Source organism: Gekko japonicus, unplaced genomic scaffold, assembly GCF_001447785.1.
Source record: "Gekko japonicus isolate JY-2015 unplaced genomic scaffold, Gekko_japonicus_V1.1 scaffold518, whole genome shotgun sequence".
In the NCBI taxonomy this organism is placed as follows: domain Eukaryota; kingdom Metazoa; phylum Chordata; class Lepidosauria; order Squamata; family Gekkonidae; genus Gekko; species Gekko japonicus.
In genome coordinates this window covers 388754-404036 of record NW_015169789.1, presented here as the reverse complement: position 1 = coordinate 404036, position 15283 = coordinate 388754, and the positions used below count along the sequence as shown (strand labels likewise).

The 15283-nt window shown below is 44.9% G+C and overlaps 1 protein-coding gene across 1 annotated transcript in view; it reads left to right on the top strand.

Annotated features, from left to right (window-relative positions):
- DNAH17 (dynein, axonemal, heavy chain 17) overlaps positions 1-15283 on the top strand; it is a 184248-nt gene that overhangs the window by 93443 nt on the left and 75522 nt on the right. The window contains exons 38-47 of the mRNA XM_015416991.1: positions 3777-3915; positions 4212-4439; positions 4790-4927; positions 6429-6561; positions 7613-7740; positions 7835-7983; positions 9808-10090; positions 10649-10822; positions 12392-12599; positions 13360-13525. Coding sequence (XP_015272477.1) covers positions 3777-3915; positions 4212-4439; positions 4790-4927; positions 6429-6561; positions 7613-7740; positions 7835-7983; positions 9808-10090; positions 10649-10822; positions 12392-12599; positions 13360-13525 — 1746 coding nt within the window. The remainder of the gene's footprint in view (positions 1-3776; positions 3916-4211; positions 4440-4789; positions 4928-6428; positions 6562-7612; positions 7741-7834; positions 7984-9807; positions 10091-10648; positions 10823-12391; positions 12600-13359; positions 13526-15283) is intronic.

Here is a 15283-nt window from a genome sequence, read left to right as displayed (position 1 = left end):
TATAACAATGGTGGGCATTAGCAGCATCCAACATAGGCATACAGTCAACTAACATCGTAGTCTGGATTATATCAGTGGAGCTCAGGCTGTTAATAATGTTGTAAATATTGGGGCCGGGGCTTCAGTTTATTGGGTGTGGCTCCCTAATCAAATGCCTGGTAGAATAGCTCCATCTTGCAGGCCCTGCAGAACTGTAAAAGGCCCCGCAGATCCCTGATGTCTTCCAAGAGCTCATTCCACCAGTACAGAGCCACTACTGAGAAGGCCCTGGCCCTTGTCACAGCCAGTTTGGCTTCTCTGGGGCCTGAAGGGCCAGACAGTTTTGGGACCCCGATCGTAGTGCTCTCTGGGGAACATCTGGGGAAAGGCGGTCCCTTAGGTATGTAGGCCCCTGACCATATAGGGCTTTAAAGGTAAGAACCAGCACCTTGAACCAGATTCAGAATGCTATAGGCAGCCAGTGCAGTCCTTTTAGCACAGGCTGGATGTGCTCCCGCATAGGGAGGCATTCTGCACCAGCTGCAGCTTTCAGATTTGGGACAAGTGCAGCCCCATGTAGAGAGCATTACAGTAATCCAGTCTCAAGGTGACCATTGCATGGATCACTGTTGCCGGGTCATTGCGTTTGAGGAATGGAACCAACTGCCTAATCAGCCAAAAGTGGTAGAAGGCTGACTTTGCAGTGGCTGCTACATGGGCCTCCATCATTAAGGAGCCCCTAATCTCTAGTGCTAGTGCCAACGGTGCCCCATCGAAGGTCAGGAGTGGGATCCCTAACCTTGGGCCACTCCAACTTAGGCAAAGGACCTCTGTCTTCATCTGATTCAATTTCAGTTGGCTCAGTCTAAGTCAACCAGTGTCACGGCAGGACCAGGGGGCGTGACACAAGCAAGCAAAAGTCCAGGAGCAGTCCGAGGTCAAGCCGAGCAAATCAGGCAGCAAGGTTCAAACAGGTTTAAGTCACAGTCCAAAAGCAGGGTCAGACATACCAGAGTTTCAAGTCCATAAATCACAACGATACCAGAGGAGTCAGAGATGAACAAAGGGTCAACGAAGCCGAGGGTCAAAAGCCGAGGATCAAGCCGATAAGAATTCCACAAGGTCTGGAGCAGAGATACAATGATTCAGGTCCTGACAAACGACGTTTGCCAGCACAAATGACTGCCGGTAACAGACTTGGAGATATACAGTGCTAGCTAATTAACTCATTAGCTAGCAGGGAGCGAGGTCAAGATCCTGTCAATATTCAGGGCTAAGAGATCTTCTGGCACGCATGCGTGTGTTCTGTCTTTGCTCTCTCAGCTGCTGTCTCCGTACATTCCGGAGCCTGGTTACAGGTGGTGGTGAGTCTGATGACGAATTACTGGGATGCAGCAGAGACTGATCCCTTGCAGGTGTTCCCTGGGAGGCTCTATCCTCCTCACCACTTAGATAGCTTTCTGCTACAGGATCCAGTCTTTGCCTCTCTGCTGCAGTACTGTCCTCAGGAGCCTGTAATTCCACAGGCTCCTGGCTGGCAGGTGCCTCCTCAGGGGCATCAGCAAGGGCAGGCATGACATCAGCAGGGGCAGGCATGACAACCAGCCACAGCTTTCAACATTAGGTCCAGATCTTCCAGACTAGAGTCAGACTGGCCACCCAACAACAGATAGAGCTGGGTGTCATCTGCATATTTGTGACAACTTAGCCCATGGCTCCGGGCAATCTGGGCAAGGGGGCGCATGTAGATGTTAAATAACATTGTGGAAAGCACTGCTCCTTGGGGCACTCTGCAAACTAGCGGGTGCCTTCGGGACAGCTGTTCCCCAATGGCCACCCTTTGTCCCTGACCATGAATCCCAATGTCGGGGAGGCGGTGGATCAGTAGTTGGTAGCTGACCGTGTTGAATGCCACTGATAGGTCCAACAACAGCAACACTGCCGAACCACCCCAATCCAGATGCCTCCGAAGGTCATCCGTGAGGGCGACCAGTGCCATCTCCATCCTGTGGCCTGGTCAGAAGCCGGGCTGGAAAGGATATAATACGGAGGTGTCATCCAAAAAACCCTGCAACTGAATTGTCACCGCCCTCTCAATTAATATAAACAATATAGGAAGGACTATTTAGAGTGTGGGTGAATCTCTTTATCAGAGGAGGCACAGAATCCAATAAATTAGTATTAATATTTCTTAATACTAAAGATTCCACCAACATAATTGCTATGGGTTGAATATTGGACCCGAAAGGTAATTTAATATTGGGAACACATTATCACCTGCCTGACCAAAAGTTGGAGGGTGAACTTGAAAAGAGCCCTGTTTATAAGCATGTCAGAGGTAGAGGTGTGCTGGGGGGGGGATCAATATTTTTCTGATTTGGGTATAATGAAGCTGATATTTTTGGTATTCCTGAATATAACCAAATACCAATACCGGTAATGTATTGGTGGCCAGAAGTATTCAGGAATACAAAAAAAATTGGCTCCATTCAGTGGGCTGAGGGAGAGGGGGTTTGAGGTAGAGGCACCAGATTTGTACTGTAGCTGCTGGAGCCTCTCCCCAAAAGAACCCCCAAATTTGGAAAAGGTTGAACCAGGGGGTCCAATTCTAGGGGAATCCAAAGAGGGTGCCCCATCCTCCATTGTTTCCAAAGGCAGGCAGATAAAACAACAGCCCAGCAGTTTCTCCCAGAGAATCTCTGCAGTAGAAACTAAGTGAGGTGTGGTGTGAGGGGGCTTGTTTGCAATGCCAGCATCAGCACCAGTGCAATGTGCCCACTAGAACCAGTGCCACTGTGGCAGTGCCAAAACCCAACAGGACTAAGATCAAATCTGGGAATCTCTGAAGTATAGGGAGCATGTTTGCAAGGCCAGCAGCAGAATCAGTGCAGTGTTCTAGTGCTAGTACCCAGCAGCAGAACCCAGTGCCAACCTACCTATCAACAGAACCCAGTGCCAACCTGCTAGCTGAACCCAGTGCCATTGTGGCAAATGCCAGCTCAACAGGAGGACTGATGTCAACTTAAGTATAGAATCATTACAACAACAATACACAGAAGAATTTCAAAAAAGAACAAACTTCTGTGATTGGACAAAGAACAGTGTACCCACTCTTTGCAAGCTGCAATGCCATTTGCAAATGAATTGAAGTGATTGGCTGTATGTAAGGTTCCTCTCCCCCCTCCCTTCTGGAAAGCAGAATGAAGGGTGAGAAAGAGACAGAAATGGCAGGAAAGAGAAGGTAAATGCACCCCTTTAAAGTTTAACACCACCCCAAGCCTGTATTTGGTAATGCCAGATAATGCTGAATAAAAGCTAAATAGTTTTGGGTTTTATTTGGCATTCTGTATTCAGCAGCCGAATTTTGAATCTGATCTGATTTGGCTTGCTGAATACCCGAAAAATGCCAAAAAGGAAGGGGTGGTGGTGGTGGTTCAGCTTTACTGAATACACACCCCTAGTCAGAAGCACTGTGTGAAAGAGGATGCTGCAGTCTTCTGTTCTTAATTAACACTTTTTACATAGTTATAAAGAACAAAGAGTTGGACTACCAGCTTTCACAGACTGAGTTTGGACTACCAGCATAAGAGCTATCCAAGCAGATTGTGGCTTGTAAAAACAAGACACAGCCAAGTGTTAATGGGAACTGAATTTGTTTTGCGGCTTTAGGTTGGAGCAGTTAAATTTAATTAAAACTGGCATTTGGAGTGAACATTCATTGCAACATAAACTAAAGACTGACTGCTGTTTCTCTGGCTTCATCATAACACAAGCTATGTAACTTTTCTTTTGTTTAGGCCTTGTGCAATGGTAGTTCCTGATTTTGAACTTATCTGTGAAATCATGCTTGTGGCTGAAGGTTTCATTGATGCCAGGCTTCTAGCGAGGAAGTTTATTACTCTCTATACACTGTGTAAAGAGCTGCTTTCAAAACAGGTAATTTAACATTGTTCCACAGGCCTGTCTTCTAAGAACATTTTAGAGCAATAAAGAGTTTCATAAGCATGGAGATTTGATAGCCATTTCAGCAAAGTAGCCATGCTGTGTTCTTGCTCCTAGCCTCCCTGCCAATATAGAAATGCAGCAGGACTGTACACCTGTAGAGTCTTAGGCTTAAAAGCCCCGTAATCACTGCTGCCGCCTCCTACCTTTCATCTCACTATGAATTTTTTGCTTTACACAATGTCCTTTTACCCACATGCAATGCTAAGATAATTCCATCTGTCTGACAGGATCATTATGACTGGGGGTTGAGAGCTATCAAGTCTGTGCTGGTGGTGGCTGGCTCACTGAAGAGAGGAGACCCAGGCCGAGCTGAAGACCAGGTCCTCATGAGAGCTTTACGAGACTTCAACATTCCCAAGATTGTGACAGATGATTTACCTGTGTTTATGGGACTCATTGGAGACCTTTTCCCAGCACTAGATGTGCCTAGGAAGCGTGACCTAAACTTTGAAAAGGTGAAATTGATGCCTTTGGTTGGAAAAAAGAGCTTGGGAACAAAATGCTGATTCTTACCTGTGTAATGAGTTGTGGAGTTCAGGCCTTTGTTTTCTCTGCAACTTGAGTGAGGGGAAATTTGCTGTCAGGGAACCCTTTGGACAAAGAGTCAATGAGAAAGCTTTTCAGGCTTTTGCAGGAGGAAACAAGGGACCACTGTCCAAGTAGTAATGTCTTAAGCTCTTACGTAGAGCATGGTTTCAGTGGTGTCTTGCCAGCCGTGAGACTGAGGTACAACCTTCCTAATCAGTATACCGCACCTGTGTGGCATATTTAGGGGTGGGATTTAACACTTTTTTTGTCTTGTCAGATTATCAAGCAGTCCATTGTTGAGCTCAAGCTACAGCCTGAGGAGAGCTTTGTTCTGAAGGTGGTACAGCTTGAGGAGCTACTCCAAGTCCGACACTCAGTATTTGTGATTGGAAATGCAGGCAGTGGCAAATCCCAGGTGGGAGCTTTGCACCAACAGTACTTTAGAGGTTCCTTGGTTAAGAATACTAATGAAGGCTTATGACTTCTGATATTTTTTCCCTTAGACATATTTTCACACAGTCTCTAGAAATATTTGTGATTAGAAAATATTGATGTATATCCAGCCATCCACAGATTCACTAAGCAAGAGTTTCTTGTTCTCTTTTCCCATTGCAGCACACTGAACACTGAGCCCCTGAAATTGTATCACTAAGGGATCAGGGATCTCAAGAACAGTATAAGGAGCAAAAGGGGAGGGGAAAGCATCAGAAATTGCTACCCCTCTTTCAGAGACTTAATTGCCATGAAGTTTTCAGAACTGTTCAGCTGGATAGAGCACATGCCATTATGTACTAGACCCCTGAATGTACCACCAATTGGAGGAGCCTCAGTTAGGGCTACACCAGATAGTTGTCTCCTATCAGCCAAGCTGCAGATTCAAGCAGTCTCTTGAGTTGAGAGAACTGGAAAGCAGCACTTCCTCAGCCCCAGTACAAGCATTACTCTCCTTAATCCTTCATTGCTTCTGTCCCCACTTTCCATTAATTATCTCCCTTATAAATAAAAGCCGAATGGTGGTGGCACTTCTCTAGAACATTCCACGCTCCGGAATTGGTTGGCGCCCTGGTGTGTCACTCACAGGGCATCTCTCTCCATTCGCTGTGCTGCTGCCTGTGTGGGTGTCCCCCCTTTTGCCCTCAGTTTCCTTCGAGCCGCAGCCCGGGTCGAATGCTCCACTGGCCAGACACCCTCACTCGGCCTTCAGGCCCCAGACGGGGCCATGCCATTGCTGCTGAGCTGCAGCAGCCAGGAGCCACCACCAGCCCTATCCATCGGCTGCGTCGCCTAAGTCCCACCCTAGAACACGGACACCGCAGCCCTGCCTCTGCGCCCGGTCCCCTCAGAAGACAGACTATTGCTGACAGGGTGAGTGGAGCCTTCGGGGGAGCAGTTGAAGGGTGGCGACGGCAGCGCTTCACCGGCTGCTGCAGGCCCGTTTTCGCCGCTCCTCCCCCAGCTTTGCAGCCCTTCAGGGGAGCAGTTGAAGGGTGGCGGCGGCGCTGAGCCGCCCGCTGCAGGTCCGTTTTCGGCACACACCCCTTCCAAGACCTTCAGGGGAGCAGTTGAAGGGTGGCAGCAGCGACGTTGAGCCAGCCACCGCAGTTTCGTTTGCCGCCTTCGCAGGTCATTGGAAGCAGCAGTTGAAGGGCGGCAGATATTTGGGAAAAGATGTCTTCCCCATCAGCTAGTGACTTGTAGCCAAGCTGATCAAAGGATTCAACATTATCATGTCATGCTAAAAGTCAAAATAAATGCTAGGGAATGGGGCATGTTGGATCTATCCTTCATGTTATATACTTTTCTTACAGAGTTATGTGACATTGGGCTAGGAGGACAGTGTACAGATTGAGCACTTCTGTTATCTGAAGCATTTAGAGAAAACAGTTCCATCTCAGTCATTGTCTTTGTCTTGTCAGGTGCTGAAATCCCTAAATAAAACATACCAACTTATGAAAAGAAAGCCTGTAGCTATTGACCTTGATCCAAAAGCTGTAACCTGCGATGAGCTCTTTGGCATCATTAACCCAGCTACCAGAGAATGGAAAGATGGTAGGGAAAAAAATCAGTGGCTTTTCCCAATGAACATACTGGCTTGGATCCAGCCATGCACAAGCAGAAACATATTTAGCACAGTTTCATTTGTAGAAGATCTAGTGCAACACTTAGTACATTCCTCTCTCTAGAACACTAGTTGCACTAGTTCCTAGAAACTAGTTGCACAGCATCTTGTGCAGGCAAAAACACAAGTGGGGATACAATATGTATGACAATATGAGTGGCTGCTGTGGTCTTTTCCTTGCATTTCACTTGCACAAGAGCTGGATCCAACCTATGGCACAGAAACTGTGAAGATAGTGCCCTGGTAAAAGACATTAAAAAATGAAATGATTATTCCTTCCCCTATTTTCTTGAATGGCTAAGTTGAAAGTTTTTGCCAGAAAACATTACCATTATGACATTTCCCCCTCCTTTCCCCAAGCAACTTCTGCAGGGAACTACCAAAATAAAGGATCATTTTTTCCTTAATGTATGCCAGTTCTCAAATCCTTTTAAAACTGGTTTAACATAAAACAAGTGGTAAGCAAAAGAAAGCAGCAATTCCTCTGTAGTCGCTGGCTCCAATTAGGCCTTGATGCTTTCTTTGAGTTCTGATCATTCCAAGGTAAAACTCCTCCATTCTAGTTCAAACAAGTATATTATAAAACTCCCATCCATCTGGATTGATCTCAGCTGGGGGTGTCTCTCCACTCAGCATTAAGTCTGAGTGAGCCAATCTCAGGAATGGCTACCTTAGCAAAGTATCCCTCTACTCTGTTGGAATTCCGAATCTTTTCTTTTTAACCAGGGTTGTATTGACACATCTTTGGATACTGTGTTATCACAGTACTAAAGCAATCAGATGCCACTGGATTTGCTTGCCTTCACAGGATTATCCAGTTGCAAATTATTGCTATAGTACACAACAGTAGTACACTATCCAATGGTATATGGATACAACCCTGATCTGCTTCTAGCCTCACTCTCCTCTACCCAAAATGTAGCAAAACTAAGAAGTTAATATGCTAACAATGAAAATCCAGAGTAACTCTGTGTTGTACAGGTTTGTTTTCAACAATCATGCGTGATCTGGCTAATATAACTCATCGTGGACCCAAATGGATTGTTCTGGATGGAGATATAGACCCAATGTGGATTGAGTCTTTAAATACTGTGATGGATGACAACAAGGTCAGTCTAGAAAACTACAGAGTCTGTCTTTGTTACTAATGGCTACTTCTGGAAAATGAGGAAATTGCTTCACTTTTATGTGCCTCCCTGCTAGGTCCTCACCTTAGCGAGCAATGAGCGAATCCCATTAAATCCCACCATGAGGCTGGTGTTTGAGATCAGTCACCTAAGAACAGCAACACCAGCAACCGTGTCCAGAGCAGGAATCCTGTACATTAACCCTGCTGACCTTGGTTGGAATCCGTAAGTTATGGTTCCTTTCAATTCCTTTGTGGCATAAAGTGGATATGCTCTTCCTTGTTCCCCTACTATAGGCAGAAGCACACTTGAGATTTTGTCAAGTCTGGAGAGTGTTTGTGTTTAGTGAAACTGAAAGAAGGAAACTGTTCTTGGTAGCAAATCGCTGTTATCTTCATAAATGTAGCATCAGGTGGAATATAGAAAGACAAGAATTTGAGTGGTTTATTGATCAAATATTATTAATAAGTTGCAAAACAGCTTCCCTATGCAACGAGCTTTGCCATCCTTCTCTTAGTAGCTATTATTCCGTAAGCTCATTTCATAAATAGGGATGACTTGCCCAAGACCACCCAGTTAGCTCATGAATGAGGGCTCAAATCTAAATCTCCCACACTTGCCTCTGGACCTTATCAGTTCTTGTCAATTCACTCTAACTTTTTCATTTCAGATAGTCTTATAACTCCCCTCTTCTAATTGAAGAATCTTTCTCCAGCAGATCAAGGCTACTTTCACCAGAACAAGGCCCCTAACAGCAGAAAGAAGTCCCTGGGTTAAGCCACTTATCAATATATCAAATGGCCAAGGGCTAGCCCCCACATAGATAGGCAAATCCATATAACAGAGCTAACCATGGCTACCATTTAGGGATCTGTAAGCCCCAGGGCACAAGCAGGTTTGTAGGAAAATCTTACTATTAAAAAAACATAGTTTGAACGTTAGAACATTAAAACTGTGTCACAGATGCACCTCTTTTGGGGGGAGATCTGACAGCTCATGACTTAGGATGTGTGTCCAGTTACCGGTGCTAGTCAAGCCTTTGTCCTGCTGGAAAAGGAGAAAATTCTAGTCAGAAACAATTCTCCAAACAGAAAAATAGAGGGCTCAAAGCAATGAATCTGTTCTAAGATTTTATTTTAAAAGAGCAGGATAAAGATCAAGCATGGATGAAACAAAAACAGTATCTTCCACTGCACAATGGTCAACTTCTCTGCTGGCATAGTCCAATCCATTCCTTATCACAGTTGTTCTCAGTGTTCCAAAACAGCCCTCCACATTTAAGGAAGCAATGTGCACTCGAGGGAAGTCAGTAACAGGTTGGCATCACCTCCAAGTAGGCACAGATAACTGTTTCCAAAAGGACAAGTAAAGGACAAGCAAAGTTCATGGGTTAGTTGATTCCCATAAGAGCTGAATAATGCTGTCAGAATGCACAGATTTCTTAAGTCATGAAGCCTGCTTGTGGCCTGAAAAACATAGCTGGGAAGAGGCAAAATTCAGCAGCCCATCAGCCGTAAATTCACTGCAGTGCCTTTTTGTTTTAAGCTATAGGTCAAAAGAAAATACAGGAATTTCCCCATCTTTGCAGGTCCCCTCTGATCTTTATCTTCAAAGAAAGGAACTCTGCTGATTTATTATACCATAAATAAGCTGCTACCAATGTGACATACAGTGCAGTCCTAAGCAGAGTTGCACTACTAAGTCCGATGAAGACAATGGGTTTAGAAGAGTGTGACTTTGTTTAGGATTGCACTGATACACAGTAAGGACTAAACATTTAAGATTCAAGCATGAGTGGTGCAGTGCTCCGTTATCGGGTTACACTGGTCAGGTGCTGTGTAATTTGTTCGATGTGTGAGTTCTTCCCTAACAGCTAAATTAGAAAACAGCTCTCCTGTGTGTTTAATGGCAGTGTTCTAAAAATAACATGGGATAAATGGGAAAGAAGAGAGAAGATAAGAGGAAGTTTACCTGAAGTGGAACACATATGATTCATACATGAAAATGCACAGCGTACTGAATGAAAAATTTTATATCATTATAATGCAGAGTAGTAAACAGCTGGATTGAACGTCGTGAAGTGCAATCGGAAAAAGCCAACTTGATGATCCTGTTTGACAAATACTTGCCAACATGTTTGGACAAGCTGAAGTTTGGGTTCAAAAAGATAACCCCTGTTCCTGAAGTTACTGTAGTGCAAACAATTTTGTACCTATTGGAGTGCCTCCTGACCCCAACCAATACACCACCGGATTCTTCCAAAGAGCTGTATGAGCTCTATTTTGTGTTTGCTTGCTTTTGGGCATTTGGAGGAGCAATGTTTCAAGACCAGGTACCTTTAAAAATTGTAATGTTAATTTTCTGTTTCATGCAGCTAGATTCGAGGCATTTTCATGCATGATGTCAAAGCTTCTCCCAAATCAGTATTACTTATGCAAAAGGCAAAAGCCATTTTCTGTGGGTGTTTAAATGTTATCTTGGTGATATGGCTGCTACCAAAAATTACTTCCACATCATCAGGGCTCCCAAAAGCTTGGCAACACTTCAGTCTGCTTCCCATATAGCTTGTTGGATTGCATGCTAAAGACCTGTGCCATCATCATACTTCCCCAGGTGCCAGTGGCACGACCGTGTGATTTGGTGACAGATGAAACAAGAAGGTGATAAGCGGTTTTTGTTGGCAAACATGTCTCTGAGATAATGTTTGATTTTACATGATATCATGTGAAGGAACAGTGTCTTTCATTTAGTTTTTTAATTGTTAGGTTTTGATAGGGCTTGTTTCAGTGTTGTTTTTTTAATGTTCCCTGTGATCAGCTAATATTTTTTATGATCTGGTCTCTCCAAATCAGTATAAAAAGCATTTAAATATGCTTCTTTTGCTCCCTAGCTTGTAGATTACCGTGTGGAGTTCAGTAAGTGGTGGGTGAATGAATTTAAAACCATCAAGTTTCCTTCTCAGGGAACTATTTTTGACTATTACATTGACCCAGAGACCAAGAAATTCATGCCTTGGACAGATAAAGTGCCACCATTTGAGCTGGACCCAGATGTCCCATTGCAGGTAATTGACAGGAGTCATTTTCTTATGTTCTTTTTCTGTTTGATTTCATTGTTTCTCCCAGAAAACTGTGAAAAGGAAATCTAAAAAACAACCATTGGGCTTAAGCCCTCTCCCCAATAATAGAAGTAGCACCTGGAGCACAAAAAGGGGGGAGGGGCCCCACCACCCCACACACTGGGAGTGACTCCAAGCAGGTCCACCCAGGAACAAGCTCTATGTGAAGCAAAGGGGGCAACCCCCAGGAAAGCAGCACGGGGAGTGCAAAAGGAACACAGGGCTGGCCATGGGTGCCCAGCAGTACCACAGCCAGGCACCCAGAGTAACCCCTGACACCAGTGGAGCAGGAGGGGAGCCATAGGGTAGGACTACTGCAAGACCACAGATCACCACTGAAAAGTTCCCAAGCAGCCCCTTGGTGTGTACCTTCCAGCCCATCGATGTCCCCAGTGATACCCAACAGTCGCTTCAGTTGCCCAGTAGTTCTTCCCTGAACTGCCACAAGTCCATGGTGCACCCCTTGCACAAGTGTGATTGAGCCACTAACATGGTGCAAGATGCTAAGTCCCATGACCACAGGATGGACCAACATAGCTCCGTGCTGCACTACTTAGCATCTGGTCTGGCTGAATATGGGCCAGACTTCCTATTGTCTGCTGAGAGCAGCCATTGACCTTTTGGGTGGGCAGGTATTTGACCAGGGATCAGTGGGTGATGGGTGCTGCACTCATCTGCTTCTTTGCAGCCTGTAGTTCTCAGGGCACTGGGGGCATGAGAGCTGGTGGGTGGGTTGCCTTCATGGGTGCCTATGGGCTACACCGGTTGGGGGGCAGTTTCTGATCTGGAGTAGCTTTGGGAGCCAACTCCCATCACACCCCCGGGCCCACTCCCTCCCCTGCCATGCTGGCACAGACGGTTATGCCACTGTATCTCAGGGATATGCCGGCATAGTAGCCATTTGGATTCCTGCTCTCCCCACACCCTTCAGGATTGTTCTGTTAACCTTGATCTATAGGCTGCAAGTGGCAGATAATTACTTTCTTTTGTTTACTTCATTTATGTCCTCTTCATGCACCCTGTTTAAATGTTTAACTGATCTCCCCTGTAAGAACTTGTTCTTAGTATGTCTAATACAAACAATGCATCTTTTGAAGAACAGATTTGGAAATGCTTCATATTGCTAAGATGTGGGAAGTCTTTATACCAATTTTTCTGTGAGCCATATAAAAGTACTTTCCAAGTGTTTTATCTTTCATATATTGGAGTTGTAGTTTATATAGATTTTATATATTTGGGAACTAGCATGGCAATAGTGTTAGAGTGGAGGACTAGAACCTGGAACAACTGGATTGGAATCTAATCTCTGTTTATAGGAGCTCTCTGGGTGACCGTGGGCCCATCATAATCTCTCAGCCTAATCTACCACACGGGTTTGTCATTGTGAGGTAAAAGTAAAGGCAAGAATGATATGATGAGCCACTCTGGGTCCCCAAAAGGGAGAACATCAGAATATAAATTTTAAAAAATAAGATCTGTGAACTAGTTTATTTTATGTGAGGGATTGTTTTACAGGCCTCAATGGTCCACACCACAGAAACAATCCGGATTCGCTATTTTATGGATCTTCTAATGGCCAAGAAATGGCCTGTGATGCTAGTTGGTAATGCTGGTACTGGGAAATCTGTGCTGATGGTGGATAAGCTGGATACTCTAAATATGGATGATTACATAGTGCAGTCTGTCCCCTTTAACTTCTACACAACATCAGCAATGCTTCAGGGTAAGGAGATGGGATGCAAGTAGACATTGTTTTCTAGGGCTTTTCTAGGTGAACAGTTATTTAGGGCAACATAATATGTTCATGTAGCACAAGAAATGCACAGGTGCTGACAAACTTCAATATCTCCAAACCATTTGATACATGGGATCCTCAAGGAAATACTTCTATACTGAGGATATTGTGGTTTCTCATCCCTCAATATGTAACTTTCCCCCCTTTATTTATTTTATTAATACAGTTATACCATGCCTCTCCTTATGGTTCAAGGCAGAAATGCAATTATTTTATCAGCTAGCTGGACCATTGTGCTGCCTAGAATATGATTACACAATTGCCACAGGCACCTATCAAATAATGCCCATGACATGTGTGATGATGAAGATCAGTAACTTGTCCTCCTCATGCCTATGAAATGATGTAATCCTAACAGCAGCATCTCCCGTTCCACTGTCTTTGTAAATTTAATTTTTTCTGCAGAGATGAAACTGACATTGGGGTACTCCAGCTTGCCTTGAAGCTAATCAGTTTCAGCTGTCATGCAAATCCTGTTTACATGCTGGAACTCTTATCCAGCTTTTAAAAAGCAATACAGGGGTTTCCCCTATATTTTCCACTGAAGTAAGAGTATCCTTATAATCTATCCTGTATTAACTAGAAATTATGCTATTGAGTTGTTGCTTGCAGGGTAATACACATTTTGAACAGATTGTCCATTTAATTCCTCAGTGATATTTTAAGTAGTGGCATTCCATTTATGCAGCTATTCTTGAGAAGCCCCTGGAGAAGAAATCAGGACGGAACTTTGGTCCCCCAGGCACTAAGAAGCTCATTTACTTCATAGATGACATGAACATGCCAGAAGTAGACAAATATGGCACTGTGGCTCCTCATACATTGATCCGGCAGCACATGGATCATGGACACTGGTATGTATGCAGATTAACTGTGATCACAGTAAATAAGATCACTGGATATTGTGTGTGTCAGGTGAGCCCACAGAGAGCCTAATGCATGAGAATGTACTCTTTTCATGGACTCTCTTACATTTCCTGTGTATGGATGGAGTCTAGAAATTTCAGAGCAATGTAAAAGGCAGTGGTATATGGAACAGGACTGCACTTCCACAAAGCTATTGTGAAAGACATATATCATACAAAATCCAATATTCATAACCTTAATAACAGATTAAAGGAAGTCGTAATTCGTAATTTTATCCTCTTTTTAAATATATGAGCTGGGCTCTAAGAAGGGGCAAGAGAGGGAACTGCTGCTGGAGTGGTGAGTGTTTTATTATTTGGTGGAATTATACAATTATGTATACATATTATGTTGCCCTAAATAAGGAAGGGCAGAGAAGTCGCATTATATGTAAAAGAGGTATATACTGGTGAGGAAATACGTGAATCTGAGCATGAAAGTCCAGTTGAGAGTCACTGGGTAAAAATAAAAGGAGTAAGAAATAATAGTGATATTATGGTAGGGGTCTGCTATAGACCACCAAGCCAGGCAGAGGTTTCAGATGAGACACCAAAGTTCTCAAAGAGATGGGACACGGTACTCATGGGAGATTTCAATAACCTGGATATCTGTTGGAAGTCCAACTCTGATAAAAATGAAAGATCTAATAAATTCCTGACTTGTCTTGCTGACAGCTTCATTTTCCAGAAAGTGGAGAGGGAAACAATGGGATCTGCTATCTTGGACTTGATTATTTCCAACAGAGAAGAACTGGTTGACAAGGTGAAAGTAGTGGGCACCCTGGGTAGTAGTGACCTAGGTTCCCTTTAAGCTGCGCCAAGCTGCGCTGGCACACCAATTTCCCGTGGTCAGCGCAGCAATTGTTACCACAGCGCAGGGGCAAGAGGTTCCCTTCCCAATGGTCATGCAGCACGGATCTATTTGCTCAGGCAGCACAGAAACACAGCAGTATGCTTTGTGTTTCCTAATCTGGACTGACCCCACCTCCCCTCAGCTGCGGTTTGCTTGCCCTGTGAAAGGGGGCACTGCTACCCTCCCCGGCAGTCCTCTGCCTCGTGCTCCTGGAGATACCCTGGCTCAGAAGGAGGACTGCTCTGTTGCCCAGCTTCTGCCCTTCCTGAGGTGAGCTGCCTGGTTGTTTGTTTGTCTTGGGGTGGGGAGCTGAGCTCAGCAGCCTGCTAGAGGCAATCTGGTAGCTTCTGGTGCTTTGCGAAGTGACTCTCTGTGCACTTAAGCCTGCAAAGTTAGTTGGAAAAGTGGGGGGAGGCTCAGCAGCATGCTAGAGGGATCTGGTGGCTTCTTGTGCTTTGCAAAGTGACTCTCTGTGCCCTTAAGCCTGTAAAGTTAGTTGGGAAAGGTGGGGGGGGAGCTGGGCTAAGCAGCATGCTAGAGGCGATCTGGTGGCTTCTGGTGCTTTGTGAAGTGACTCTCTGTGCACTTAAGCCTGCAAAGTTAGTTGGAAAAGGTGTGTGTGGGGGAGCTGGGCTCAGCAGCATGCTAGAGGCTATCTGGTGGCTTCTGGTGCTTTGCGAAGTGACTCTCTGTGCACTTAAGCCTGCAAAGTTAATTGGAAAAGGTGTGGAGGGGAGCCGGGCTCAGCAGCCTGCTAGAGGTGATCTGGTGGCTTCTGGTGCTTTGCAAACTGACTCTCTGTGCCCTTAAACCTGCAAAGTTAGTTTGAAAAGGTGGGGGGGGGGAGCCGGGCT